Genomic DNA, 27,245 nt, shown 5'->3' with positions numbered 1-27,245 from the left:
TCCTTGCACATGAGAGCGGAGAGAACGCCAGGGCAGGAGCTGAGGCTGCTGCTGCTGCCCTCGACAGGTGTGGAGGCAGAACCTGGATGGGTGACAGGGCCTCAATGAGCCCCTTCATGCCCGGCACTGCTGGGACAATGAAACCTCTGTCCAAAGCCTCGGAAATAAAGTTCCTCTTTGTGAGAGTTGAACTCTGACAAGCAAGAGCTGCAACCCAAACCCGACTCCACCTCCTGCCAGGACTCAGACAAATCCCAACCTCTGAGTTTGTGCTGTGTCCTGCCTTGCCACGACCAGAAAATTCCCTGTACAGCCCCGGTGTGAAACCACTGAGGTGTCACCAGAGACACCCCCTGATCCCAAAGGGCTGGAGCTGACAAACTGAACAAAGGGGAACAGGAAATAAGTCTGGTCACAATTCCAACACTCCTCTGCAGCCACTGCAAAAGGGGTTGTGCAAACATATTTCATAAATAGGTCAGAGAAATGAAAAAGCAGATGACAGACAGATGGCACAGCGAAAGGAGACGAGGAGGAAGAAGGGGGCAAGACCATCTGAGCCAAGAGAGGAGCAGCCAAGGAATTCTTCAATGAAATCCCAGTTGGATTAAACAGCTCCATGCTCCAAACTTTACAAGAGGTGAAACACAAACAGGAAGAAGTCCACTTTATTTTCACAAGGACCCCATAGATGGAAATCACATCTCCAAGCAGCAGATGCTGCTCACCTTCCAGCACCTCAAATTCAGGTCATTGCTGGGAATGGAGCCAAAGTGCCCTGGTAATTAGGGTCTAAAGGACAGCATGAATTAAGGACACGCCAGCTTCAACGCTAGCAAAGCTCCCACCAGCACCAACACAACCTTTGTACAAACTTTACAAGAAAAACATCACCTGGTGTGTGTTAAAAGAAATTATTGTAGTGGAACATTCAGTGATCCATCAGACTTCATCTCATCTGCAGACATGAATCCCAGAATGGTTTGGGTTGGAAAGACCTCAAACCTCATCCAGTGCCACCCCTGCCATGGCAGAGACACCTCCCACTGTCCCAGGGTGCTCCAGCCCCAGTGTCCAACCTGGCCTGGGACACTTCAGGGATGGAGCAGTCGCAATAAATTCCTCTCATGGCAGAACCAGATATGTCAGAACTGCAACACACTTCATATTTCCTGTACACATTAAGTTTCTCCACGTCAAAAACTCCACATATGTAACATAAAATGTGTTTAAATGCTTAAAGATAACTCTCTTTGAAAAAATCTTTGGTGCTCGACAGGTTCTTGACCAAGCCATCAGCACGGTTCTCACCCACAGAGCACACAAACCACGTCCCAGATGATGAGCAACTGAAAGGACAGACCATGAACAGGAGGCATTTTGAGTAGATTCTGCAAAACAAAAATCTAAATAAACCTTGATTGAAGGAACAAAAAGTAGTGAGATGCATCACTGACAGCAAGATGGTTCACTGATACTGACAGCAAAAGAGAGCATGAAAACACTCTTAACACTTCTGACGGTATGCAGCTGACACAAAGGAATATAGGGCAGAATTGTAGTATTGGAATTTATGGGTTTTTTAAAAGATGGAGAGAAAAATGAGTTTGGATCACTGAGGAAAAGCACAGTTGGATTACAGCACTAAGAAGCCTCCTCTAAAAGAGAAGAGAGGGGTGGTAAATGATCCATCAACAAGCCAGAAAATTTTAAGTGAAGTTTTAAGTAAATGAGAACAGACTTAAAAAGCCATCACATCTCCAGTTCAAATTCAGCTCTGTTCAGATGGCAAGAGGCTACAGGATCACACCCACAAGAATCTGGATTTGCTCCTTGGCTTCCCAACCCAACAGGCAAGGGAGGAAACAAGAACTGATGCCTGCAAGACCAACCTAAGCAGGAAAAGAATGGTTTGGAAAATCCATTCCAGCTCAAGCAAACAAGGCTTTACTCAGCTAAATCAGCCTCCACAGTGATGTCTTCTCACATAAATGATCTCATCTGGCCTTATGATCCAAGGCAAAAACAAGTATTCCTGACACCAGCTCTCTGAGCTTGCTTGCTTTCTTTTCCTGCCAGTTCCCTCAGGATCATTTTGTCTTTTCCCAGCAGTGTTTCTGTCCCGTTGCCCAAGGCCCTGCACCATTCCATCCATGTCCTGCTCCTTCCAGGCCAGCAGCTGGAAGATCAACACACACTGTCCACACACACCATGTGCTTGCTTAGCAGAATTTAAGCACAAAACGTTTTCAGTCCCAGCAAAGTGTCCCAACCACCAGCACCCAGCAAGTACTCACAGCACTCAAACACTGCCCTGCTCATTCTGGTGTGGTTGAAGGAGCCAAGTGTGTGGATCACTCCATGGAACCAGCCCCATTGTGACAACCAGAGCTCAGCTCTGCACCCACAGCTGGCACGGAGGAGCCTTTGGACCTAAACACCTTTCAAGAGATGCTCAGGCACAGCCAGAAGGTGCATCTGCCCCTCCAACCTGGAAATCCTGCTGGAAGGGGATGAGGAGCTCACACCTGCTTCACACGTTATTCAGAGGACAATAAAGAAACTAATTATGTTTGGAAAGTCACAAGTTATTTATAGCATGACAGCAAATTTGTTGCCAGGAGAGCTTCAAGCAGGTCAGGGTTACAGTCCTACAGTCACCTGCACAGGGCAGCTAAAATACCTGGGCTGGCCTACCCTTGAAATAAAACTGAGTTCAAACACAGCTAGGGTCTTAAAAGCAATCCTCCAGCACGAATTTGCTAAAAATCTTAATGGAAACATCATTTAAAGACCTTTATCAGAAGAGACAGAGAAAAGGGTCATGTAACCTGTGGGTGTCTGATTTATTACAGGTGAGCTAGGCAGGGAGACATTCAAACACATCATTAGAAACCAGGGAGGTGGAACAGACTCAGAACAAGCACCTCCTCTTGCAGCAATGCCAGTTCTTCACCACAGCTCCAGGCCAGTCACCCTCCCAACACCCCAGTCAAAACTCTGAATCACACCCTGAGACAAGAGCAAACAAGGAAAGTGTCCAGCCCCCATTCACTAGGGAATCTGATTACTCACACTGTCCTGCAGCTAATGGAAAAAGAGACACAGTGTGACAGAGGTGACACAGCCAGACCTGCAAAATCAGCGCTCACTTTTCCCTCCAGCACCCGCAGAGCAACCCACCAGCAGCACCTGCCTCCCTCCCTTTCTGCTGCTCACTGTTGACAAAACCCAGAGCCTTTTAAGATGTATTTAGTAATAACTGAACTGGTTTTTTTAAAGGAAAATGAGGCCTCTGTTGATTTCACAGGGCAGGACAGGCTGCGCCCATCTTCAGCTGTTCTTACAGAAAACGTGTGCAGAAACATTATCAATTAGATAATTGATCAATTGATAATGCAGCAGTGGAGCATCTCTGCATCTGCTCTCCATGCACTTCACAAAGCTACAGAACAGAAAGAGGGACAAAAGTGAGGGAATGGGGAGGGAATTTAATCAACATCAAAATTCATTATGCAGAAATTGTGTTCAATCACCCGCTATTCCATGATGAAGAGAGCTCACCAGACAAAGTGGATAAATCCTGGGGCAGTGAGTAAAACCTGTGACCCTTCTTTCTGTGTTTCAATGCTTCTCCTGGATATATTCTTCCTTTATAGGACAACACCTTCTACTTCACAACTGAGAAACCAAGAAACTAATTGCTTCAAAACAGCAAAGAATTTCAGAGTAACTATTCCAGACTTTACAACGCTGGTGGGAATAAATTCTCAGTGAATATGGCTTCAAAAAGCACCCTGTGCCCTCTCTTCCTCTTTCAGCTCGCTAAAATAAGACTTAAGAGGAAATCTGCCAAGACACCAAAGAAAAAGGCCACCTCTTCTGCTAAGGGAACTAAGGGAAGCAACAATAACCCTCAGCAAAAGCACAAAGATAAAGGTTTTTAAAGCTGCACCACAATCTGAGGGAGCCAGGAACGGTTCTCAAGGATATTTAACACCCCATGATGTGTCCTCCTGCCCTGGGAATGACAGCAGCTCCAAGCTGCCCAATTCTCCACACAAAACAGCAGAGGGCCTCTGCAGGTCCTCACAAAGGTATCTGCAGAGTAATTCAAATTTAAAATATTTTAAAACAAAAATAATAAAAAAATAAAAGTAATAAAAGAAAAAGGAAAAAGCTGTGGCTGCTCCTGGATCCCTGGCAGTGCCCAAGGCCAGGCTGGACAGGGTTTGGAGCACTGGGACAGTGGGAGGTGTCCCTGGATGAGCTTTAAGGGCCCTGCCTACCCAAACCAGTCTGGGATTTTTTTATTCTGTAACTGTGTTTCCTTCAATCATTCAGCTCACCTAATTCTGCCCTTTGCCTGACTAGATTAAGTAATTACCAGCAGCATGGCAGCAATGGGAGGACAGTGGTTTCTGGAACATGGAATGATGCCAGAAAAGCTTTGGGATCCAGTTCCCAAGCAGAGGGAGGGGAAGCTCACTGCTGCCTCATTTCACAGCAATGACATCAGCCTGAGCTCCCTGGAAATCTGAAGCCTCTCTCCAGGAGGATGGATCAGTGCTGGGCTCAGAGTGGTCACGGGGCTGCTGAGCACATCAGGTGATTCACACACAAAAGGGATTTCAGTCTTCCTCCACCACCAGCTATTTATTCATATATCAGACATTTATATCATACATCTTACTCTATATATATATATAATTTTATACATATATAATTATTATATATATATAATATAATGTCTCTCATGCCTGAGTAAACGTCACCTAGAAAAGTTTAAGGCTTAACTGCCGGGTTATTTCATGTTTGTGCAGTGCTTTCAAGATTACAACACTCTGTGTGCTAAGCATTATCATCAAGTCTAAGAAGGGCAGACTTGGCTCTAGGAGAGATACTAGAATTACATACACACAAATTAAAACACTTGGATTCTTTCCAGAGCAGATCACTCCGATTTTGTCTTTCTGCTTGTCAGTACACAGCTCCACAAATGTCTGCTTTTTGGAGACATGGGACAGAAATCCACACAGTCAAGTTCCTAAAGGCAAATAATATCAAAAACCATTCCTAAATGGCAGAAGATTATCCTCAAAACAAGGAAGAAAAGCAGCCTCATTTTTGTCATGGGATACCCACAGAGTTCAACTTTAAGGCCCATAAAATTTTTCTGACCTTCACAGTGAGACACCAAACCCCTTCAATGAGAAACTTTAGCGAAAGAAAAGATCTAAAAGGTTCAACCAAAGTATTATATATAAACATTGAACATTTATATAAATATTTACGTGTAGCAAGTTCCAAAACGAGATTCAGGCAAGAAGCAATCAAACAAGCTTCCAAGTTTCCACAAAAAGCATGGCAGTCTCATGGAAAGCCACAGCAAGTGGCTCCAACCAAACACCCAGCTCAGGTCTCACTCCTCCCATCTGAACAAGCCTCTCTGTATTGTGCTGGCAGCTTCTGGAACAGAGTTTAGTCTTTAATCAAAGTTTATTTTCCTCTTGCAGAACACTGAGTACTCACATATCAAAAGCCTTGACAAAATTCCTAGGGCTTCACATTTTTCTTTACTCCTAATGAAAACCAGCCTGGCTGGAGCTGTGAATCTTGTCCTTGTTACTGTGATTCCCAAACTTTGGATATGGGGCTGCTGCTCTGGGTGCCCTGGGCAGCATCTGGGCACCACTGGGGTGGCTCTCACCCATCCCAAACAGCAGCATGGCTTTATCCTCCTGTGCAAAATCCACCAATTTATGTCACCACAAGTGTTTTGCATGTTTAAACCCCAAGTTTGTGATTCAAGCCCTTCCTATGGACAAACAGGAGCCATCCTTGGCCTCATGAGAATAAAAAGATGCTCAAGTATTTACAATCACAGCAAAAAGAAATAGCTGCTGAGGCCACAAACTCCAGCTGCAAGAGTTACTGAGAGATTATTAACACTGATTTTCCCAGAAAGGTGTGCACTAGTGAAGAATGTAACAGCTTTTATACATTCTCACATGCAGAGAGACATCCAAGTGCTCATGGCACCATTTAAGCATGGTTCTCTATAAAACAGCTTCACTACAGACTCTTTGGTGTTTAAGAGGGAAAGAGCTGTGAAGTAAAATCTTCCCCACGCAGTAAAAATGCAGATATCACAGAGTCTCTCTCCCATATGGATTCTGAACTGTCTACTGAGGAAATTAAAAACTACCCATTAAGCTTTCTTTCTCTGCTTTCAGAGAAAGTGGAACAGAAGCAGGGGACTGGCTCTACCCAACAACTCCAGAGCTGCTGGGGAAAGGTGAACACACAGCTTTGGGCTATTTGGCAAGGCAAGAGCAGAAATAACAGCAATTTATTTCAGGAATGATCAGAAGCACTTTGAGGCATAAGAAATCATCCTCCCAATGGCAGCACCCCCATCACGTGCTCAGTGCATCCTGCAGGACAGAAATTCCTGCTGCATGGAAGGGAGGAGAATCCACCATGGAGTGAATGGAGCTCAGTGTGTGCTGGCAATGCCCAGGAGCTGCAGCTCTCAGGGAGGAGGTTGTTAATTCAGGGCACTGCCAGCTCCAGCAGCCTGGCACACCGTGCACCCCTCTCCCAACCCCACACTAAAGCTCCCTGTGAAAATGGCAGATTTAACAGGACACACATGCACAAATCTTCCCCCTGTGGAAATTCAGCTGCTATCAAGGGAGACCATGTTTTGTTACATGTTCTGAGAATTCTGTCTCCCAGTGACTAAAAACTTCACAGAACCACTCAGCTGCCACTGCCACCCTCTTCCCAAATCTCCCCATATAGGACACCCTGATCTTTTTCAACTTCCACCTGCACCCAAATCCAGAGACTCCCACAAAAGGAATGGGAAAACCATCAAGTTCAGCTGAACACTCTCCAGGAAATAAAACCTTTGCCAGGCTCTTATTAATTATTTTGACAGGCAGTATTTCTTGCATCAAGATCTTTGCTTTTATGTCCTAGGAATTAAAGGGATGTCCAAAGTTAGAGCCCAGGTATTTGAAAGAGGTGGTGTTTGAGACTAAGAAAATGACCGATTAGCAGAATTTTTGGGTTTGTTGTGTGTCCCCCAAAACGACAGAGAACTAGTAGCTCTCTCCCAAACATCAGAGCAGTAACAGAAAGAGGATTAAAAATGACCAGAATTTTAATAGAAGAAATCTTAGTAGAAGAACATGTCTGTAACTGGAGCACATTTCAGTGAATGCAAGAAAGAACTGCAGAGCTGCAGTCTGGATGGTCTGATTTTACAAAGCACACAACTTCAAAGCACTGAGATGTGTTCTGCCATGAAGCAGCGCTGAACTTGGCTGGCTTCCCTCCTCTCTCCAAACAGCAACAAAGGAACTCTGTTCTCCCCCAGCAGACAGCAAACACTGGCACATATTTGCAGGGAGACACCTGTTAGGGCTCAGGGAGTGCACAGAGGTGGCCACAGTGACCCAGTGAACCCCAGGGCTCCACCGTGGCTCTTTCTGATCCCAGCTCCTCCTCAGCTCAGCGCAAGCAGTGTTACAGCAGCACGGATGCTCTGTGTTCACCAGGGAAGAGTTACAAGAGGATGTTTAGGCACATTCCACAGATAAAGTCTTACCTCCCAGAGCAGCACTTTCCCCTTATTTCCCTAAGGAAAAAAAAACAAAATGCTGGAAAACCCACTTGGGCTTTGGTCAAGGATAATTTATACTTATTTTACTTTAAAGAATCATCTGTGCATGCAAAATATGCCAACTATTCCTGCTAAGAGCCTGTGAAAGCCTCATCCTTGAGAATATGGGGCAACAGGCAATGCTGTTCCAACTGCAGCTTGAGACACAGAGCATGCACAGGCAATATTTCATCTCCAGTATATCCTCTTTCATTTACAAGTGTAGCAGCAGATGCCTCCACAGTCTCCAGTGTGGAAGAAAAAAGGGGAGAGTGAGGCTGATGTGAGCTAAAAAGCAGCAAAAGTTTTGGGCAAAACTTTCCTCCCCAGAGACACCAGCCCAGACTGATACAGGATGTTGACCTTCGTAAGGCAATAAAGAACTCATTATTTATGTCCTTTGATATAAAAACAGAACTTACAACTAAAATAAAAGCTCCAAGAAGTCTATTGGACCTTATAAACAAAGTCCTGGACAAACTGGTAACTGCATTCAGTTTAATTTATTAAGAACAAATTAATTTGCAACCACTTAATTTCATCTAAAGGCTGACTAAGCAAAGCTTAGAGGCTGTTTTCTTACTGACAAGTCCCATCTTTAAAAGCTCCTTATTTAACAGCTCTCTGCTTTTGCCACAGCCAGTCAGAAAACCGAGATAAAACACCAGTGGTGTTTCTGGCAGAAGCCAGAAACAAAGCACCAAGGTATAGGAATTGAACCATGTTTAAGTATTTTGCATCCTGCTATCCACATAAAGATAAAAATGCTAGAAGAGATGTGTGTCAAACTTTAGAACAACCTCTAACCAACATGGATGATCTCTACCACACACATTAAGATTGCATATCCAAGCTCTCAAAACATGCTTGCTTTTACCCAGTGACCTACACCTCACCTCCTGCTTGTCCTAAAACCTGCTTTAATAAAATTCTATTGAGATTGCATTGAAAAAGAGACTGCAGATTTCCTCCGTGCAGCTAACAAACTTAACCATACCTGTAGCTACAGAGATGAGAGCAAGGGCCTCAAACTGCTAGGATCTAAATCAAAACAGAGGCTTCTTTAAAATGTTTAAAAGGTTGTATACCACGCACAGAGTGTGTACATACACACACACACACTCCAAAATGTTTTCAAGCCTTTCAAAACTCACTATAAATTCACACAAGTCATTCACAATTCCCTATAGCTTAAAAAACACCAGAAGCTATAAAAGGACTGTACGTCACATGTGAAAGAGAAAACAAAACCATTTTATTTTGGAACAGTCGGATTCAGCTGCTGTTTGGGAAACACATAGTTCAATTCCATTTATTTCTGTGACTCAGGATTCCTGCAGCCTGCTTCTCTTCCCAGAGATACCTGAGTTATCCCTTCAGCATTTTCCAGCTTTTTGCTGGGCTGCTACACAGCTTTATGTGGCCACAGTCCTTCAACTCATGTCTGATGATTAACACAATCCTGCAGAAGAGCAGAATGCTGCTGATTCTTTGTAAAAGAGCTCCCCAGAACGCAGTATTAATTTAATCTCATTTAAAACAGATTCGGCATTTCATTCTGCAAGGGAGAGATGCTTCCTACTACGTCAAGGCAGCGAGTTAGAAATCAAAATAATGAGTTCAGAGCCACATTGCTGGGTTCACACAGACTGGAATTCCATAACGTCAAAGAATAAACTGCTGTCTTGAGCAATTAAACAGCATTTTCTATTCACAAAAGCACATCCTCCTTGGGTGTCACTAAACACCACACTGATTCCAAGCAACTCAGCTGCTCTTAATAACAAAAAAAAAAAAAAAAAGAAAAAAGAAATCCGATTTCTTGCTGGCAAGGTGAGTTAGTGGAAAGCTCTTTCCTTGTCAAGGACAATGCGGGTCTGCAGCGAGCAGACGTGGCAGGTTTGCCACTGCTACACGGCTCCTCCCTGTTGTAAAGGCAAACAGGGGAGCTCCGGCCTCACCTGCAGGGGCACGGGGAGGGACAGGGAGAGGAGGCAGGGAAAGCAGGCTGGGGAAGCACACACGGGCTGGGAGAGCACACACGGGCTGGGAGAGCACACACGGGCTGGGAGAGCACACACGGGCTGGGAGAGCTGGGAAAGCACACACAGGCTGGGAGAGCACACACGGGCCGGGAGAGCACACACGGGCCGGGAGAGCACACACGGGCCGGGAGAGCACACACGGGGGCCGGGAGAGCACACACGGGGGCCGGGAGAGCACACACGGGCCGGGAGAGCACACACGGGCCGGGAGAGCACACACGGGCCGGGAGAGCACACACGGGATGGGAAAGCACACACGGGCTGGGAGAGCACACACGGGCTGGGAGAGCACACACGGGCCGGGAAAGCAGGCTGGGAAAGCTGGGAAAGCACACACGGGCTGGGAGAGCACACACGGGCCGGGAAAGCAGGCTGGGAGAGCACACACGGGCCGGGAGAGCACACACGGGCCGGGAGAGCACACACGGGCCGGGAGAGCACACACAGGCTGGGAGAGCACACACAGGCCGGGAGAGCACACACGGGATGGGGAAGCACACACGGGCTGGGAGAGCACACACGGGCCGGGAGAGCACACACGGGCCGGGAGAGCACACACGGGCCGGGAGAGCACACACGGGCCGGGAGAGCACACACGGGCCGGGAGAGCACACACGGGCCGGGAGAGCACACACGGGGGCGGGGAGAGCACACACGGGCCGGGAGAGCACACACGGGCCGGGAGAGCACACACGGGCCGGGAGAGCACACACAGGCCGGGAGAGCACACACGGGGGCTGGGAGAGCACACACGGGCCGGGAGAGCACACACGGGCCGGGAGAGCACACACGGGCCGGGAGAGCACACACGGGATGGGAGAGCACACACGGGATGGGAGAGCACACACGGGCCGGGAGAGCACACACGGGCCGGGAGAGCACACACGGGCCGGGAGAGCACACACGGGCCGGGAGAGCACACACGGGCCGGGAGAGCACACACGGGATGGGAAAGCACACACGGGCTGGGAGAGCACACACGGGCCGGGAAAGCACACACAGCAGCACAGAACCGTGCCCTTGACACCCAAGGGTGATTTTCAGCTCCTCTCCCTCCCTACATACACAGCCCTGGGAGGAACCTCTGCAAAGCAATAACCCCGTGTAGCCATGGTATTTTATGGAAAATCCTTTCCTTAGGGTTTTTCCTCCTGAGAAGCTGAGAGGCCTCAGGAACAAAATGTAAATATTGATTATCTGCTGCTATGGAATGCAACAGGTCTCATGTGGTTGTTTCTAATTAATGGCCAATCACAGTCAGCTGGCTCAGACTCTCTGTCCAAGACACAAGCTTTTATCATTCTTTCTTTTTCTATTCTCAGCCAGCCTTCTGATGAAATCCTTTCTTCCATTCTTTTAGTATAGTTTTAATATAATATATATCATTAAATAATAAATCAGCCTTCTGAAACAGAGTGAGATCCTCATTCTCAGACCCCTGTGAGCACCACCACACCCCCAGAGCTGGGGCAGCCCAGGAACCCACACCAGCAGCTCTGTGGAGCTGTGTCCCTGCCGGCACTTTGGGGATGAGGCTCTTTGCTCTGCCCCAAAATAGCCAAAACCTCACCCAAGAAAGTTAAATTGAAACCAATGCATCAAACTCCCTCTGGGATGAAAGCCAACACTGCCCCATCTGAGATAGCCAACTCTGCAAGATCTAGAGAAGATGAGAAAGTTCAGGGTAAAAGGTGGAAAGAGAAGCCATGGGAACAAGAAGTGGTGGGAAAACACCAAGAACTGAATTATTTTAGGTTATAAAGAGATGTTGTATCTTAATTGTGTCTGTAAGGACACATAAAAATGGTCTGTATCCCCTCATTTCATCCATATTTCCCAGAGCCAAATCAAAACCACCTTTCTGTACCACCCCCATCCCTCCAGAAGCGATTCATGTCACACACTCTGCTGGCTGCTCCACCAGAAATTTATTTTTCTTGGAGAGATTTTCCTCAGCCCTTTCAATCAGGTTCAGCCAAGACACACTCTACTCCAGGACTTTTCACAAGGACTAGATAATGCTTGTTTCATGCCAAGACACGAGGCAGGGACAGAACAAAAGTATCTGCAGAGCAACCAGGCCACTTTCTACCTTCTGAGCAAACTCCACTGCATTTCAAGCGCCACAGTTTGGAGCATCTCATACTCTAATTTTATTTTCGTGCTGTGTGAAGTCTGCAATAAATATCCAGCACTTCTATAAAGAGTTGGAAAGGGAGAAAAGAGAGAGGAGTATCAGTTTGTTTCTTTAATTTGGACCCTTTGCAACCAACAGTATATTCTTTAATACTGGGCTCCAATTTGCAAGAATGGATTCTCCCTGAAGATGGGATATTTTTAGAAGATGTTTTGATTGGTGGCATTGAAACATCTCATCCAAGCAGCAGAGCTTCCATCGTTATCCCAAATCTCAGTCTCTCAAAAATCAAGCCATCAATCTCATCAGGAGGATTTTTTATCAAAGATGTGTTCAGGAGGGTTTTCCTGTTCTTTTGGGGGAAGAGGGAGTGGGAGTGAATGGAGCATTACTCACCCTGCAGTCACCACTTTCTAGGAGTTGGGCTTTTCTAGAGATGTGAATACTAGGCCTTTTTTTCATTTAGTTTTTTTTATTTACAAGCAGAAACAAAGCATGTCACACTCACATATCTAGAAGCCAGCTTAAGAGCCAAAAAACTAAACTGGGGCAACCTTCAGTCAAATAATCCATGAGGAAAGGCAGCAAACGAGAATAGTTTGGAGTATTACAACATCATCCAGACCTGAATGCTTGGAAAAACTAAAAATGGGTTCACAAAAGGAACAGAACAGAGGTTCTCAACCCATGGGGACTTTATAAGAGTGCTGCAAAGAGGCTGAGAGCCCTGCAAACCCCAGGGATGCTCCCCATCCATCTGGGGGCACCCCAACCTGAGCTGAGGGTTCCCTGCCTTGGGACAGAGTCCTTCTCCCGGCCCATCCAACTCCCTGCACGTGTCAGAAAGCCAACAACACATGGGAGGTTTTCACACACATTCACAACCTCTGAAGCCAAGAGTTTCACAACAAAAGCCAACACAAAAGTCATTGTAGCAGGAACAAAGAGCCGTGGCTGTGAGTTCATTACTGCACGGCCTGCAAGGGTCCAGAGGGCCAAGCAGGACCTGCAGCCAAACCATTACACATTTGCACCTCCCCACATCTACAGGATTCCCAGCTCTGGAAGAGATATGACAGTTCTTTTTCATTAGAAGAGCTGGAACAAGCTGTGGTAAGAACTGGAGCTGTGATCAGCCAATGCAACTCTGCACTGTCAGCTCCCTCAAAGGGCCAGGGAGTTCATGACTACTACTGAGGGTGGGATGTTTCTATCTAAATAAAAAAGAAAAGAGCCTTGGTAAAAAGGAAAATGTCCCTCTGAAATTATCACACAATCTTGTGCAATAAATGCAGCTTTAGAAGTGACATTGCCCAGCTCTGAGCTAACAGGCAATTACAGTGACTGGAAAAGAGAATTTCTGCATGGATTTCTACATTCTCCAAGACCTCTCTGTGAAAGAAGACAACACTTTTCCATCAGCTCTCTGCCCTAGTGTGTGTCAAAACCTGATCAGAGGTTCGATGGAGATGATTAATCCTGCTGCTCTCTGTGGCAGGGAGGAAGAGGAGGAGGAGGAGAACTACCTGTCTCCTGTCTGACACAGCAGCATGAGCCACAGCTAAGGAGATAACCACAAATTCTCAGAACCCCCTTTATCCCACCAAGCATCAGCTAAATAAATAAACCAAGATGCTTTTGAACAAGCTACTCTCAGAGATGAAGTGAAACCCGGGAGAGCTCCATTACTTCAATTAATACTCCCATTTGTAGCAGGTCAGCAGCTCCCAAGGGCAGCCAGGACAGGCACATCCCACTATTCCTCATCCAAACAAAATCCCCAATGGCTGGGCAATGAGCATCCAACTCACTTTAAAACTCCAGCAGAGCTCTGTGGGACCCAACAGCAGAAAAAGAAAAAGGGGAAAAAAGAGAAAAAAAGAGGAAAAAAAGAGAAAAGGCTTCTCTGGATATGCTTTCTTGAAAGTTTTGGTTGCAGTCTCTCAAACTGGAAGGGAAATTACACAGTTTTACAGAATGACAGAATGGTTTGGGTTTGGGAAGGGACCTTAAAGCTCATTCAGTGCCACCCCTGCCATGGCAGGGACACTTCCACTGTCCCAGGCTGCTCCAAGTCCCTTCCAACCTGGGATGGGGCAGCCCCAGCTGCTCTGGGCAGCAAAGTTTTCTCCCATGCCTAATAAATTTAAGTAAAACCAATTTTTTTCTCCCCAGTATGCCAACTGCAGCAAGCCCAGAACAGGAAGATCACTTTATGTACTAGTTTGACTAGCTGAAAAATTCAAACACCTACAGCAGAGAGGAAAAAAAACTCCTACCAGAAAGCTCCAAAAAAGAGGAGGGGGGGGAAAATTTCAATTATGTAAGGCAAAGACTGAAAGTAGCCAAGCCCTCTGCATGCAGATGGTTGTTAACAAGCAGACAAGAAGGAGATGAAAGGGATTTTGAGGAAAACAATAAAGAGAGGATTCCTCCAGTAACGCTGCTCCAGAGCAGACCCTCATTAGTGGGGAGCCCCTCGTTAGGCTGTGAGGGGCTGCAGAGGTTCCCTCCCTGCTGGAGCCCTGCAGTCAGTGCTGTTCCGAGCATCACAGCTGAAAGCAGCTGGGAATTTACAACCAGAATCCTCACAGACGTGACAACAACGAACAAAACACCCACTGCATTTTCTCCTCATCCTCCTCTTTCAGGAGCTGCAGCACTGAGCACTACGAAGTTTTCACTTTGAGCATCTTTTTATTGTGGGAGCAAAAGAGGCACAGGGGTCTGTGCAGAGCTGGGTGATCCTCTTCCCACTCCAGATATTCTGTGATAATTTTCACTAAAGCCATTAAAACAATCAAGTAATTTTTCCTTTAATTTTTCAGAGAGGAGCACCTTGTCCTAGCACACAAATTCATTGCTCAAGCACAGGAAAACATTGGCACAATAACCAACCCAATTTGCAGAGCAGCTAATCTGATCAGGGCTTACCTGTACCCAGCCTGGAGGGCTTTGGTTTCAGGAGTTTAACATAATCAAAGCATGCCTGGTACAGAGAGAAAAGGGCGAAAAACAAAGGCAGAGCTGTGCCACTGACAACTGGGATGGGTCATGAAAATTTTCGCTCCTCAGAGGATCCCATTTTGAAATAAATACTATCTCAAGAGGCAGCATGCAGGACAATTAGCTGCAAAAAGAAACAGAACTCTTTCCATTCAAAAGACTTGGCCATGAATACTCGAGGAGGGGCACTGGGGCAGCTCTGACAAGTGAAAGATTCACACAAAAGAGAGAACCAGCACAGAACCGCTGTAACTGGAGACAGATGTAATTCCAGCCTGTTCGGAAGAATTTAAAATGCAGGAAAAAGGCAGCCAAAAAAAGAAAAACCAGCAGTTACACACTTCATAAACCAGGTTAACATCTAATACACAACACAATGCCAATCAGAGCCTTCAGGTAAGATTTTTTTTTTTTTACAAGTATTACTTATTAAAAGTAGGCTTAAATAAGTCAGAGTTAAGCTGGTTTGGGCTTCCTGCCCATTTCCAGAGGCAGGGAGAGGGGGATGGTAGGGGGAGAGAGAGGGCTGAGCAGGGAAAGCAGTCTTTAGGCACAATATGAATCACCACACTGAGGAATCTTCCTCAAGTGGCTGGCTACTACTCAAACAGATTTATTTTATTTAAAATGGGATGATTTTGACCAATATATGCACAACGATTCTTGGAGAAGTCATTACATGACACTCAGCTGTGTCCATCACAATGAAAAATACTTGAAAATTAATTTGTATCAATTTAATCCACCCTGATGTAGGAAAAGTGGTTAATGCCTTGGGAGATTTCCTAATGTGCTTCGTTTCTTAACATTATTTTCTGCTGTCTCAGTATAAACAGCACCTTGCCTTTGACTTTCAGAAATCTCTGCTAATGGCAGGAGAGCTACCTAGGACACGAAAGGAGCAGAGAGAGAATAATTTTCTTGTTTTAGCCTGAGACAGTAAAAGCCAACACCACAAAATGTTGCATACATGGAGCAAGAGCCCTGCAAGTGGTTCTGCATTCAAAATGCAGATCTACAGAAGGCTGATTGTCTCATTTTTTTGCAATAGCCAGCACGGGAATAGCAGAAGTCACATGGAGAAGGGCTCCAATTCACACAAAAATAGGCAGATTTAGCTGCTGCGATTTTTATTCATGCAACTGGCCCAGCCTAGGAATAGCAACGGCTGCTGCACAGAAATATTCTCCCCCTGGCCACTGGGATGTGGGAGAAAAAAGTCACCAGAACAGGAAGAGCCATCACCTCCCTGCCATGAAAGCACAGGGAGGAGCTGGGAGCACAACAGGTTAATTTTGCCAGAGCAGAGCCAGGAGCTCAAGCACTGAAGCTGTGCCCTGCTCAGACAGATCCCTGTCCCGATGTCTGTCCATGGCACCACAAAAAAACCTCTCTGGTTCCCTCTCAGGAGTGGAATGGATTTGCTAATGCAACATCACCAGCCCTGAAACAGCCAAAGCTCAGCCCTGGGTATTAAAGGGGAGCCACCAGGGAATTCAGGAAATGCAGGTTGAGCCTATGAGCTGCCTCAAGGCTTCCAAATGAAGGCATCCAATTTTATCTCAGCTAAACCTAGAGCCCCCCATGAATGCCAGGGGGTAACAGCTCCAAATCTTCAACACCGTGGAAAGAGCTGAAGCTCCTACTGCACATGGGCTGGGATGAGAAGCACTCTGGAGACAAAATGTTCTTTATCTGGACCAGGAGAAGGAACAACAGCAAATATTCCCAAGCTTCACCTACAGCACCAGAAAGACTTTGTGGCAAACATTCCCCAGATGACTGAAGCTCTCTTATTTTCCTGTTTGCTGGCCAAGACCAGTTCAATGCACGGATGGCTGCTCACTCCAGGCACTACATCAAACCCTTCTCTGCCTCCCATCACACACATTTCCCTCCAATTCACACTGCTTTCCATTAATATTTGAAAGTCCTCCCTTACACAAATAAAATTCTTGCAACATTTCTTACAACATCGTTATGTGTTACTATGGAAACTGCAAAAATGTCACAAAATACAAAAGCCTAAAGCTCTGCTGCATGAGGAGAACCCTGATCATCCTTAGTTCCCTCTTTGGGTAATTTGATGATCAAATGTTTTGAGCCTAATATTAAAAAAGTCACTATTATAGTGCGGGGAGGTGTTTTGGGCTTTTTTGGCATTGCTTTAAATTACTGAATATTTCATTAAGCCAGCAGCCAAACGAAGTCACTTTTCACAAATCCACCCTGTAAGGAGGCACTTGTGAGGCAGTAAAATGACATTCAAAACTCTCTGGAATTCCATTCTGAGCAGTGGCTGCCCCTGGGTCCCTGGCAGTGCCCAAGGCCAGGCTGGACATTGGGTTTGGAGCAGCCTGGCACAGTGGAAGGTGTCCCTGCCATGGCAGGGGTGGCACTGGGTGAACTTTGAAGTCCTTTCCCACCTAAAGCATTCAGTGATTGTGTGAGTGCATGCACAGAGGCAGGATGCACAGGCTGAACAGACAGGAGCTGTACCTCTTTAAAGCACAGAATCAGGAGTTGTGCAGAGAGCACCCTGTGCTCATTCATAACCAGCAGGGACTGAAGTGCCTCAGAAGCAGGCGCGTCACGGGATGTGCCAGCCGAGCTGTGCCACCGCTATCGCAGGGAACATCTCGTTTTGCACCGAGACACCGAGCTTGCCCACGAGCACGGGGACAGAGCAGCCATCTGCCAGGAGCTCACCTCGCTAACCTGACACACCCTGGCAGCCCCAAACACACCCTGGGTCTGCTCTCAATGCTGGGGCTGCTCTCCCTGCCTGGGGTGACCTTCCTGGGGCTGCCATCCCTGCCATGGACGCCTCCCTCCTGGCTGCCTCTCCCTGCCCAGGTCACCCTGCCCAGTACCTGGGTCTGCCTCCCTGCCCAGACTGCCTCCCTGCCGGTGACCTTCCTGGGCTGCCTCCTGCCTGGGCTGCCATCCCTGCCCAGTGACCCTCCCTGTCCTGCTTCTGCCCTGCCGAGACATCCTGGCTGCACACCTGGCACTGGATCTGCTCTCCCTGCCTGGATCTGCCCTCCCTGCCCATGGTCACCCTCCCTACCTGGGGCTGCCCTCCTACCCAGTGCCTCCCTGCCCAGGGTGCCCTCCCTGCCCGATGCTCTCCCTACCTGGGGCTGCCCTCCCTGCCCAGGGTGCCCTGTCTACCTGGATCTGTCCTCTCTTCCCATGGTCACCCTCCCTACCTGGGGATCTGCCCTCCTTGCCCAGGCTGCCATCCCTGCCCAGGGTGACCCTCCCTGCCCAAGGTGACCCTCCCTGCCCAGGGCTGCCCTCTTTGCCTGGATCTGCCCTCCCTACCCAAGCTGACCCTCCCTGGCTCTGCCCTCCCTGCCCAGCACAGCCAGGACAGCCCTGGCATGGCACACCTTGGCACATGGGAGGCACACTTTGGCACAGAGCTCAGGCTGCTTTGGGAGGGGCAGGAAAAGGGAAAACACCCTCCACGTGACCGATCTGCTTAGGAGCCCGTATTTTTGGAGCCCGTAACAAAAGCAGTGAACAGGAAGTCTCAACAGCACAAGACTCTGACTGTCCCCTTTTAAACATTCCCCTTCACCAAAGCAGCGTGCCCCTCAGTGCTGATGCAATGCAGTGAAACAGCACATTTTACATTTTACAGGAAAATCCCAGGCATCCTTAGCAAATCCTTAACTCGGCATGCCTGTGCCAGGTACCCTTCCCATAAATAGCTTGTTCAGTGCTGAGGTCAAGCCTGGAGCAGGCATTCCAGAAAGTAACCTTATCCCAGGGAAGGTCAGAGGGGGGTGAAAAGAAATAGGACAGAAAAAAAAAAGAAAAAAAGGTAAAGAAAAGAAGGAGCTGGATCTTACTTAAGCAAACCATTCCAGTACTTCAAGTGAAAGCAGATCTTTCAAATGCAGAGAGCCACAACCAGAGACAACTCCAAATGCACTGGAGAGTTGAATCAGTCCCAGTTGGCTCCAGAGATGAGAAGGGCAACTGCAACAAACCCAACGGCAATTCAAGCTTCTCTTCCCACTTCCCATCTGAATTCCTAGTCAATACACAGGCCCTCACCTATTCATATTTTTAAGCCCTTCCTTTCATTCCAAAATCCAGCAAATAAAACCTAAGCCAATTCTTTTAATTCTCCCCCACCTAAAGCGTTTTATCTGAGGATGGCCCAGCAGAGACACCGAGCTCTCCAAGCCTTTGAAAGGAGACACTTGCAAAACGCCCCACATCCAGGGTGTGCCCAAAACACACTCCGTGGAAAAATCTCTTGGGGGAGCGCCAGTTTAGCAAGAAAAACATTTTCCCCCAGCTGGAAGTCTAGCACTGCTGAGCGAGTGCAACCAGAACGGAGAGAACAGAAGGGGGGTGCCCATGTCACAGCAGAATGAAACCCCAAATCTTTGAGGAAAACACCTGGGAGCACCTTTACAATCTGTTCCTAAAGGAATTCCACGCTCACCCTTGCTCCACTTGTAATCTCAGCCATGCAGTCGTTTGTTGTCTTCTGTCAGTACCAGCATGAATAAAAATGCAGCTCTGAGCTGGGTCAGCTTGCAGATGCGGGTGTAACACCGTGTAAAAGTCTTTTCCCATCCCCCACAGAGGTACATTAGCCTTCAATATTGGAGATTAGCTCTAAACAGGGCCCCTTTCCCTCGCTCAAACACTGACTTCAATTTCAGAGGAGACTGCAGCAAGGCAGATAAGTACCACACTGGGTTTTCAACACCAGTTCACATTCACAAACTTCCAAAAAAAAAATTTTTTTTCTGCTGCTTCAGATGTTGTGACAGGCTTTTTCCAATGAAAAGTAAAGTAAATATTTATACAACCCTATTCACAGTGTCACCCACAACTCCTAGAAAATCTGAACTAGAGCCTGTTGTTACTCGCTGCCCCACTGGGTAAGGGCTGGAGAGACAAAGAGCAGCTTATTGGCAGCAGCAGACACAAATCATTCCCAGCCCTCTGCATTATCTTCCATACACCAGGCCAGCCTGACAAGCAGGGAGAGAAGACCTGGCTCTGAACAGAACAACCCAAAACGCTGCAGGGGCACTAAAGGCATCTGCCAGGAAGATGCTTTGTCTGCATTCAACTCCCCACACACCCAATTCAAACGTTCTCCTCCTCACAGCGCTGATCCAAATGCTGCTCCTTGCACGTGGGACCCACCTCTGAGTGCTGCTTCAAGAATCCCAGATTGCTCTGGGGTGGAAGGGGCTTTCAGCATAGATAAATAAATTTAAACCAAAGCACCAAGCTCCCTCTCAGATGAAAGACAACCACGCTGCCTTATCTGAGGTCTGTGGATGGCCACTGACCTACACCAAACCTCCCTGCCATTCTCCACTGAGAATGCACGAGGATCAAGGCTCTAATAAAAGTCAGAAACAACTTATTAGACACCCATAATATCTGTAAAAAGTGTACTAGGACCAGCATCTCTTTCAGAAATAACTGACTATTCTTGTTTGCCCTCTTTCCTTAAAAGCAAGAGGGACTTGGAGTGTCCTACTTACTTCAGATACCTGATTAAGCATTTTTGAACAATCAGCTGTTCCATTGTTCTGCTTTCAAAGGCTAAGCAAAAACACTTCAGGATTTGCTCTCCCTTTCTGAAAGAGCTTGCAGGACTTCTCTCCTGACCAACACATCACTGCTGAGCCTAACAACTCAGACAACACACAAGTAAATTCTTATAAACAGCTAAAAAACAGAGTTAGGCACCTTGCTGTCATCAGCACCTACAAGCACAGCTAAAATTCAACAAAAAACACCCAAAGTGTTGAGCAGGTGACTGAAAAAGTGATAACGAGTAAGAGACAAACTTTTAGGATTGTTCTGCATAAATCATTTAGTGAAACATGTTTGTGACCAGTAGGAAAAGTTCCCTTAGTCCTCATGGTGTGGGATTTGATTTCTGAATTATGTGTGGGAACTGCCATCTGAACCATAATTCCATAAAGTCATGGATTTGAGAAATATTATTTAATGGGCCTTGAGATACAGGCTTTATTATCATGTTCTTGCTTGAAAAACATAATCAAGGGAAAAAATTTAAAATCCCTAAATCCCATTTCTCAGTCAGCTGATGCACCAACTGCAGCCACCCCTCAAGCAACCCCCAACCCAAGTGCCCCATGCATTCATCTCCAACACAGGACTTGGAAATCAGTGCTGGGAAAGAAATGTTAATTACTACTCCAAGCCAGCAACTCTGAAATCCCAGCAGCACAACGTGACGCAGTGCAGGGAGGAGACAACACACGGGCTGTGAAATGATTCACTGCAACACCAAAGTGCACAAGGTGCTGGGATTTCCCTTCAGTAAATGGGAATAATTAAAGTGTGCTCAGGCATCGTGGCCATGGGCATCATAACAACCACAAGTGAACGCTGCAGGGACTGTGTGACCCTTGGAAAGGCTCTGTGGGAAGCCAGGGGTGTGAGAAGTTGGTCACTAGGAACTGCAGTTCCCTCTCAGCAGCTCAATGCAACTGCCAACCAAACACTGACTTTCCAGATAAGAAAACCTGAGCTAAAAGATAAGTCACAGTTAAATATTTGGTTTCATTACCTTTTCAGAAAATTTTTCCATGGTACAGACTCAAGTTGAACTAAATCACCTACCACTCACCAGCTCATGTCTACATCACTGCATAGCACAGGTCACCAACCAGCCAAAAATAATTGACAAATTCTGATTAAACTTGTCTGCAGGCAAATCCAACACAATCAAAGAAACCACCATTCTGAGAAGAGCAACTACTATAAAAGTGTACAAGCCACATGAAATATTTCCTATTTAAATGTATTAGCACAGGGACACAGAATCAACAGGACTTTGGTGACTTTCTAAACTATCACTCAGCCACATAAACCAGATTTCAGCCAGCAGCCCTCCAGCACTGGGAAGAATTCCATGTCCTTCTCTGAACCACGTTTCACAAGCAGCTCCAGCATGCTGACAGCAACATAAAACCATGGAATGGTTTGGGTTGGAAGGGACCTTAAAGCCCATCCAGTGCCACCCCTGCTATGGCAGGGACACCTTCCACTGACCCAAACTGCTCCAAACCCTGCCCAGCCTGGCCTTGGGCACTGCCAGGGATCCAGGGGCAGCCCCAGCTGCTCTGGGCACCTGTGCCAGGGCCTGCCCACCCCAAAGGGGCACCTGGGCTCTTTCACAGTCGCACAGGTTTCTCAGGCGCTGCTGCCTCCAGTCACACCCAGCCAAGGAAGTTTGGATTCTCCCACCTGCCTTCCTGCTCTCCTGATCCTCCCTCTGCACTGCTCACACCCCAGGCAATCTCAGCTGTGAAGCAGACCTATGCATTGCTAAGCTGGCAGCAGGCACTACCCAGCACGGTGGTCCTTGGTGCACACAAAGCAAAGCACTCAGCACAACCCAGCCCTGCCTGCACACACCTGCCTTCCCCATGGGCAGCCTGAGAACCAGGAGCACCTCCTTAAACCAAGCCCATGGCTGGCAGGGCTTCCCAAAGGTGTAACAAATCCCTCCCTGCTTTGTTTATGCATTACACGATGGCCTGGTTATGCACCTGAATGACAGCACCTTCCTGGGCAGCAGGTCTGGGAGTGCTTTAAAAGGACCTACCAAGCTCTGATACATCCCTAACACTACTGGAATGAAGAATTTCTCAGGGAGATGGGGCTCTGTGGCTGAGATCAGGCAGGTCAGAATAGTACAAATGCTTCAAAGTCTGTCCTTGACCAGATACCGGTTCTGGAATGTCACCACACCAGAAAAACTCAAAGGTCAGCTCTTATCTAAGCATGATGTAAATGTGTCTTTGTCTCTTTTGGGTGCTCCTGCTTGAATCTCTGAGGTGGTCAGTGACATGGCCACTCATGGCCAGCAGGCTCTGGGACACTGCTGGTGCCACAACTCTCACCAAAGGTCTAGAAGCAAACAGCAGATTTTTGGGGGGGAAAGCAGGGGCATCCAGAAGCAATGCAGAACCAAGGGATGATGACTGAGCAATGAGAAGTGTGCAGAATCACAGAACTGCTGGGGTTGGAAGGGACCTCTGGAGATCACCCAAGGCAGGGCCTCCTAAAGCTGGTTACACATCCAGGTGGGTTTGGAATGTCTCCATTCCACACTGATATTTTCCATCTCACTATCAAAATTAAAATAATCAGGGTTCATGTCTTCCTTCTAAAGAAGTAAATTCATAAAGACAGAAACTCCAGCCTCTGCCCTCACACAGATGTCCAGCATGGCTCTGTACCATCAGCTGGCCCAAGGCAGCTTCCCAATGGAAAACTCTGCTCTTCCCTTCCTGCTCCTAGCACTGCTGGAGAAGAATGGTATTTACATGTGCTCAGAAGCTTGTACCAGCTCTTAAGGGTGACTTGAGGAGCTCCACTAACAAGCACCAAGAGGCACTGAGGCTCAGCTTGGCCAATGTCACTGCACCCATCCAACAGGACGGTCAGTGCAGGGAGGGCTCATTCCTGAATGGCCACAGGCACCAACTTTACACGGGCTTTGCTGGGCCTGGCCCAGATGCCAGTGTGCATACACACCATCCTGAACCCAGAGACAACAGAGGGATCAGCCTTTTTATTAGCTTTCGAATCTTGGGCTTTTTAAGAGCGCTCAGAACGTGAAGGCATGACTAAGGCAAGGGGCGGAAAAGTCAGCACAGAATTTCACGCGCTGTGTCTCTGAATGCTGCGCTTCCTATTGGGATTAAGGAGTGGCAAGGAAATTTCACTTTGCTAGACAACACGTGAAGCCATGAAACCCACAATATGGGAAATTTAATATTATTTTGGACAGATTTTTAGTCAAATGTCTCCTCCAATAACTACTACAAGACTTAGAAACACAATTCTATTACTAATCCCAACAGGAAGTTTGTGGATGTTATAGAACAGAAATAAAGTTACTAAATTCTTGTTTCTAACAGCACAAGAACCTCTTTATGTCCACCCAGGAGAGATCACATGATCAGCCAGCTACCAGCTTTGCAATGGGAGAAACCCATTCTCAAACCACATTTACAACTTCACATGCAGAAATTCTTCCTGCGCCACCATCCCAAAACATAATGTGACATTTAGCTGGAATTTGATATTCAAAAGCTGTAACATCTGGTTACCGGCACTCATCCACATGAGCGTGTTCTCAGAGGATGCTGGAGTTACCAAGTGCCCACAGCTCACACCCACCCAGCTCAGTAAATTCTGTGTCACACAGCCCTCCACCAGTCACTAACACAGTCTGGACAAAAGGTATCCAAATCCATTCAGAGATTTCTCCAGAGAGATCTGAACAGCCCCAGGGCAGCGCAGGAATTCAGAAATCCTGGTGATTATTTCCAGCCTGGATGTGAAAGCCACTGGCATTCCAGCCAGGACCCCTGTGCCCATGCTGGGACTTTTTGTTGACCCTAATGACACAGACTGAGGTTCAACACGTCCATCTACTGATGCAAGCACGACTTCACACAGACTAAACTCAGAATACAGCCTTTTAAAAGATTTTTGCAAAAATATGGAGTCCCAGGGAAAATTCTGGGTTTGGAACAAAAATTTCCCTTCTTCCCTGACCTGTCTCAGGACCTTTTGCCTGAAGAAGGATCTTCCTCCTCCACACACACACTGACACCTAATACTTATGCAAACAGCATCCAGTTAACAACATAATTATGAAGCTGTTGTCATCATTTAATGCAACTCACAGACAAGAAGAAAATTCCCAGCAGTAATTTCCCAGATTCAAGAAGGGAACACACTCGTTTCACACTTCCGCTGGCACTTGAACCAAATCCTTTCTGAGTACTTTTTTCCAGACAGTCCATTTAACAATTAAAATAATTCCTCAATGGTAAATATGCTGTCAGCTACACAGATTCAGACTGGCCTTACTTTACACAACAGGCTTACAACAAATATTCCCATTGGAAAACAACAAGCATTTCCTTTCAGGAGACAGGACCAAAGCATCTTGGGGAGAAACATTCCAGGTTTGTATCTGCAGCTCACACTACTCCAGCCAGCCACTATTTCCACAACCTGCTGCTCCAAAAACACCAAAGATTATCAAGTAAGCATGAGGAATTTTATCTTCAGCGCTGTACGTGCTTCAAACGACACCACGCTAGTTTTAACAATTCTTTGACGCAACACCGTCCAAAATTTAGGGTTCCTACAAAAGCTGTATTTTTATCTGCCATCTTGCTCCCCACCAGCAAAAGGAAACAAGTGAGTGCTACTTACAGTGGTACGTGGGGTTGTTCTGGGTCTGCTTTGGTCAGTTCCTCCTCTTCAACGTCCGACTCTCCCCCCGAGCTGCTGTCAGTGACATCCGAGTCGAAGGCCTGCTCGCTGCATCTCAAGTTGGCCATGCCACTGGCCGTGAATCTCTCCAGTTCCTCTGATATTGAATCACTCTTCAGGAAGTTGCTCAGGCCTTCCGAAGTAACTGTCTCGCTCGCAGCTTTCCTCAAGGCTGCTTCTGCTTTTCTGGTCAGCATCAGCTGGCTCCGATGCCTCAAGGGGTCCAAGGCTGGAAGCTTGCTCAGCGTTTTCTCCAAGAAGCCGCCCAACTGCTGCTGGATGTGTCTCTCCACCTGCTTGGCCTGCACCACCTGCAAGCGCTTCTGCAGCCGCCGGGCTCGGCTCTCGATGTCCGCCTGCCGCCGCAGCAGGGCCCTCGTCCTCATCTCCGAGTCCAGAGCGCTGTGCTGAGCGGGCAGCACCGAGGGCTTCTGCTCCTCCAGCTTGCTGCTGCCGACGCCGGGCACCCGCGCGTCCCCGCTGCCGCCCTCCAGCACCCACTGCTGCTCTGCGGAGTTCAGGGAGGGTTTATTTGCAGTGCTATTATTGCTAAAGGGAGTTGCGTGCTCTGCATCAAGGCTTCTGTGTGGAAGAGTGCAATTGGTCAAGCCGGTCTTCAAGTCCCCCAATTCAGAACCTCCTGTGTTATAGTCAACAGTCTGGAGGGCAGCAGAAGGAGAAGCACACTTCCCACCATTCAGGGAACTAGAGTTTTCATGGTCTGAATTGGTACTTTTGGCCAATTTCTTGGCCAAGCCATTCACAGGCGCTTGCGGGAGAGGTGGCTGGCTATTGGTACTCATTGTTTTTAGATTCTCCAAAGTGAATTCCAACACTGGTTGCCTCCCCAACAGATCACTTGTTTTCAAAAAGGACTGAGATAAGAGAGAGTGAGATTTAAGGACTGTCTGCTTGTTGAAGACTCCTTGCAGCTTCAGAGGCTCTTTTGAAGAGACAGATGTTACATCCGAGCAGAGATAAGAGGCCACTAGCGGCTGCAGCTTGCCCAGCTCTTCCTTGGTGGGGTTGTTTCGGAAATCTAGACTGGGATCCTCCGGAGCAATGGCTTTCCTTTTGGTGCCGTTGGCAGCCAGGAGGATGTTGTTGGCGTTGCCGTTGCTCTCGGCACTGCCAGGCGACAAGGTGGAGGACGGGGGAGCCAGCTTGAATCGGATGTGGTGAGCTTCGGCTGCTGCGTCAGTGAGAGCGGGCGCCATCGCAGCCATTCAGCACAGACACGCGGGAAGTCCAGCCTCTCCCGCTGCCGAGGCCAGCTCCACTGCCTCCCACTGCCGCTCCCGAGGGCAGCCTGCACGGGGAAGGCAAAACACACGGTCAGGCGCTGCGTTGGGGGAAATAAATCAAAACCCGCTTTGAAAACGGCGGCGAGATGCGGACGCGACGCTCGCGCCTCGCCACGCTGAGCGCGGCCTCCTCCCCACGGAGCCCCAGCTGCTCAGCAGAGCAGCACCAGGGAGCAGAAACGGGAACACACAGCCCTCCAGAACCCAGCATCTCCCACAGTTGGTGCCTGGCTGGAACTGCTACTCCCGTCTTTCACAGAACCCTTCCAGGCCTCCATGAAAGCTCCGGCCCTGGATGCTCCTATTCCTCAATGCCAGCAGCTCACCAACTTCATCATTAAAATCCCTGAGCTACACCTATGAAATAGCTTTCAGTGCTTCTACTGCCAGCTCAGGGGTCTTAAAAATGACAAATTTGACTATAACATGTAACACAGACAGGGCTTGAGGGGAACAAATCTCCATATGCCTAAACTCCCAGTGGCTGAAGGAACCCCACTGCTTCCCTGAAACCGGGATTTCAAGAAAGTCTCTTCCCCCGTGTATACGAAACCTACTTTCCCAGAAGTACATTTCCGAATGAGCCAGGTGATTTCCAGTGTGAGCAATTCCCATTTCTCTTTCAAGAGCATGGATAAAGATTAACCCACACACGCACAGAGGAGCTCTACACTGACTGTCAGAGTAAGTCTGGGTTTAACCCAACTAGAGCAAACAAGTAAAAAGAAATAACTAAAGAACTAAAAACTCTTCGTTTCTCT

General features: G+C 47.6%; 1 protein-coding gene across 5 annotated transcripts in view; it reads right to left on the bottom strand.

Annotated features, from left to right (window-relative positions):
• Positions 1-27,245, bottom strand: part of KANSL1 (KAT8 regulatory NSL complex subunit 1) — a 76,550-nt gene that overhangs the window by 34,354 nt on the left and 14,951 nt on the right. For all 5 annotated transcript variants that reach the window (XM_064733464.1, XM_064733466.1, XM_064733463.1 and 2 more), the window contains one exon: positions 25,121-26,489. In XM_064733464.1, coding sequence (XP_064589534.1) covers positions 25,121-26,406 — 1,286 coding nt within the window. In that variant the 5' untranslated portion in view covers positions 26,407-26,489. The remainder of the gene's footprint in view (positions 1-25,120; positions 26,490-27,245) is intronic.

This window comes from Zonotrichia leucophrys, chromosome 27 (genome assembly GCF_028769735.1).
Source record: "Zonotrichia leucophrys gambelii isolate GWCS_2022_RI chromosome 27, RI_Zleu_2.0, whole genome shotgun sequence".
NCBI lineage: Eukaryota > Metazoa > Chordata > Aves > Passeriformes > Passerellidae > Zonotrichia > Zonotrichia leucophrys.
Note: the sequence above shows the minus strand (reverse complement) of the source record. Positions and strands in the feature narration are given on the sequence as shown.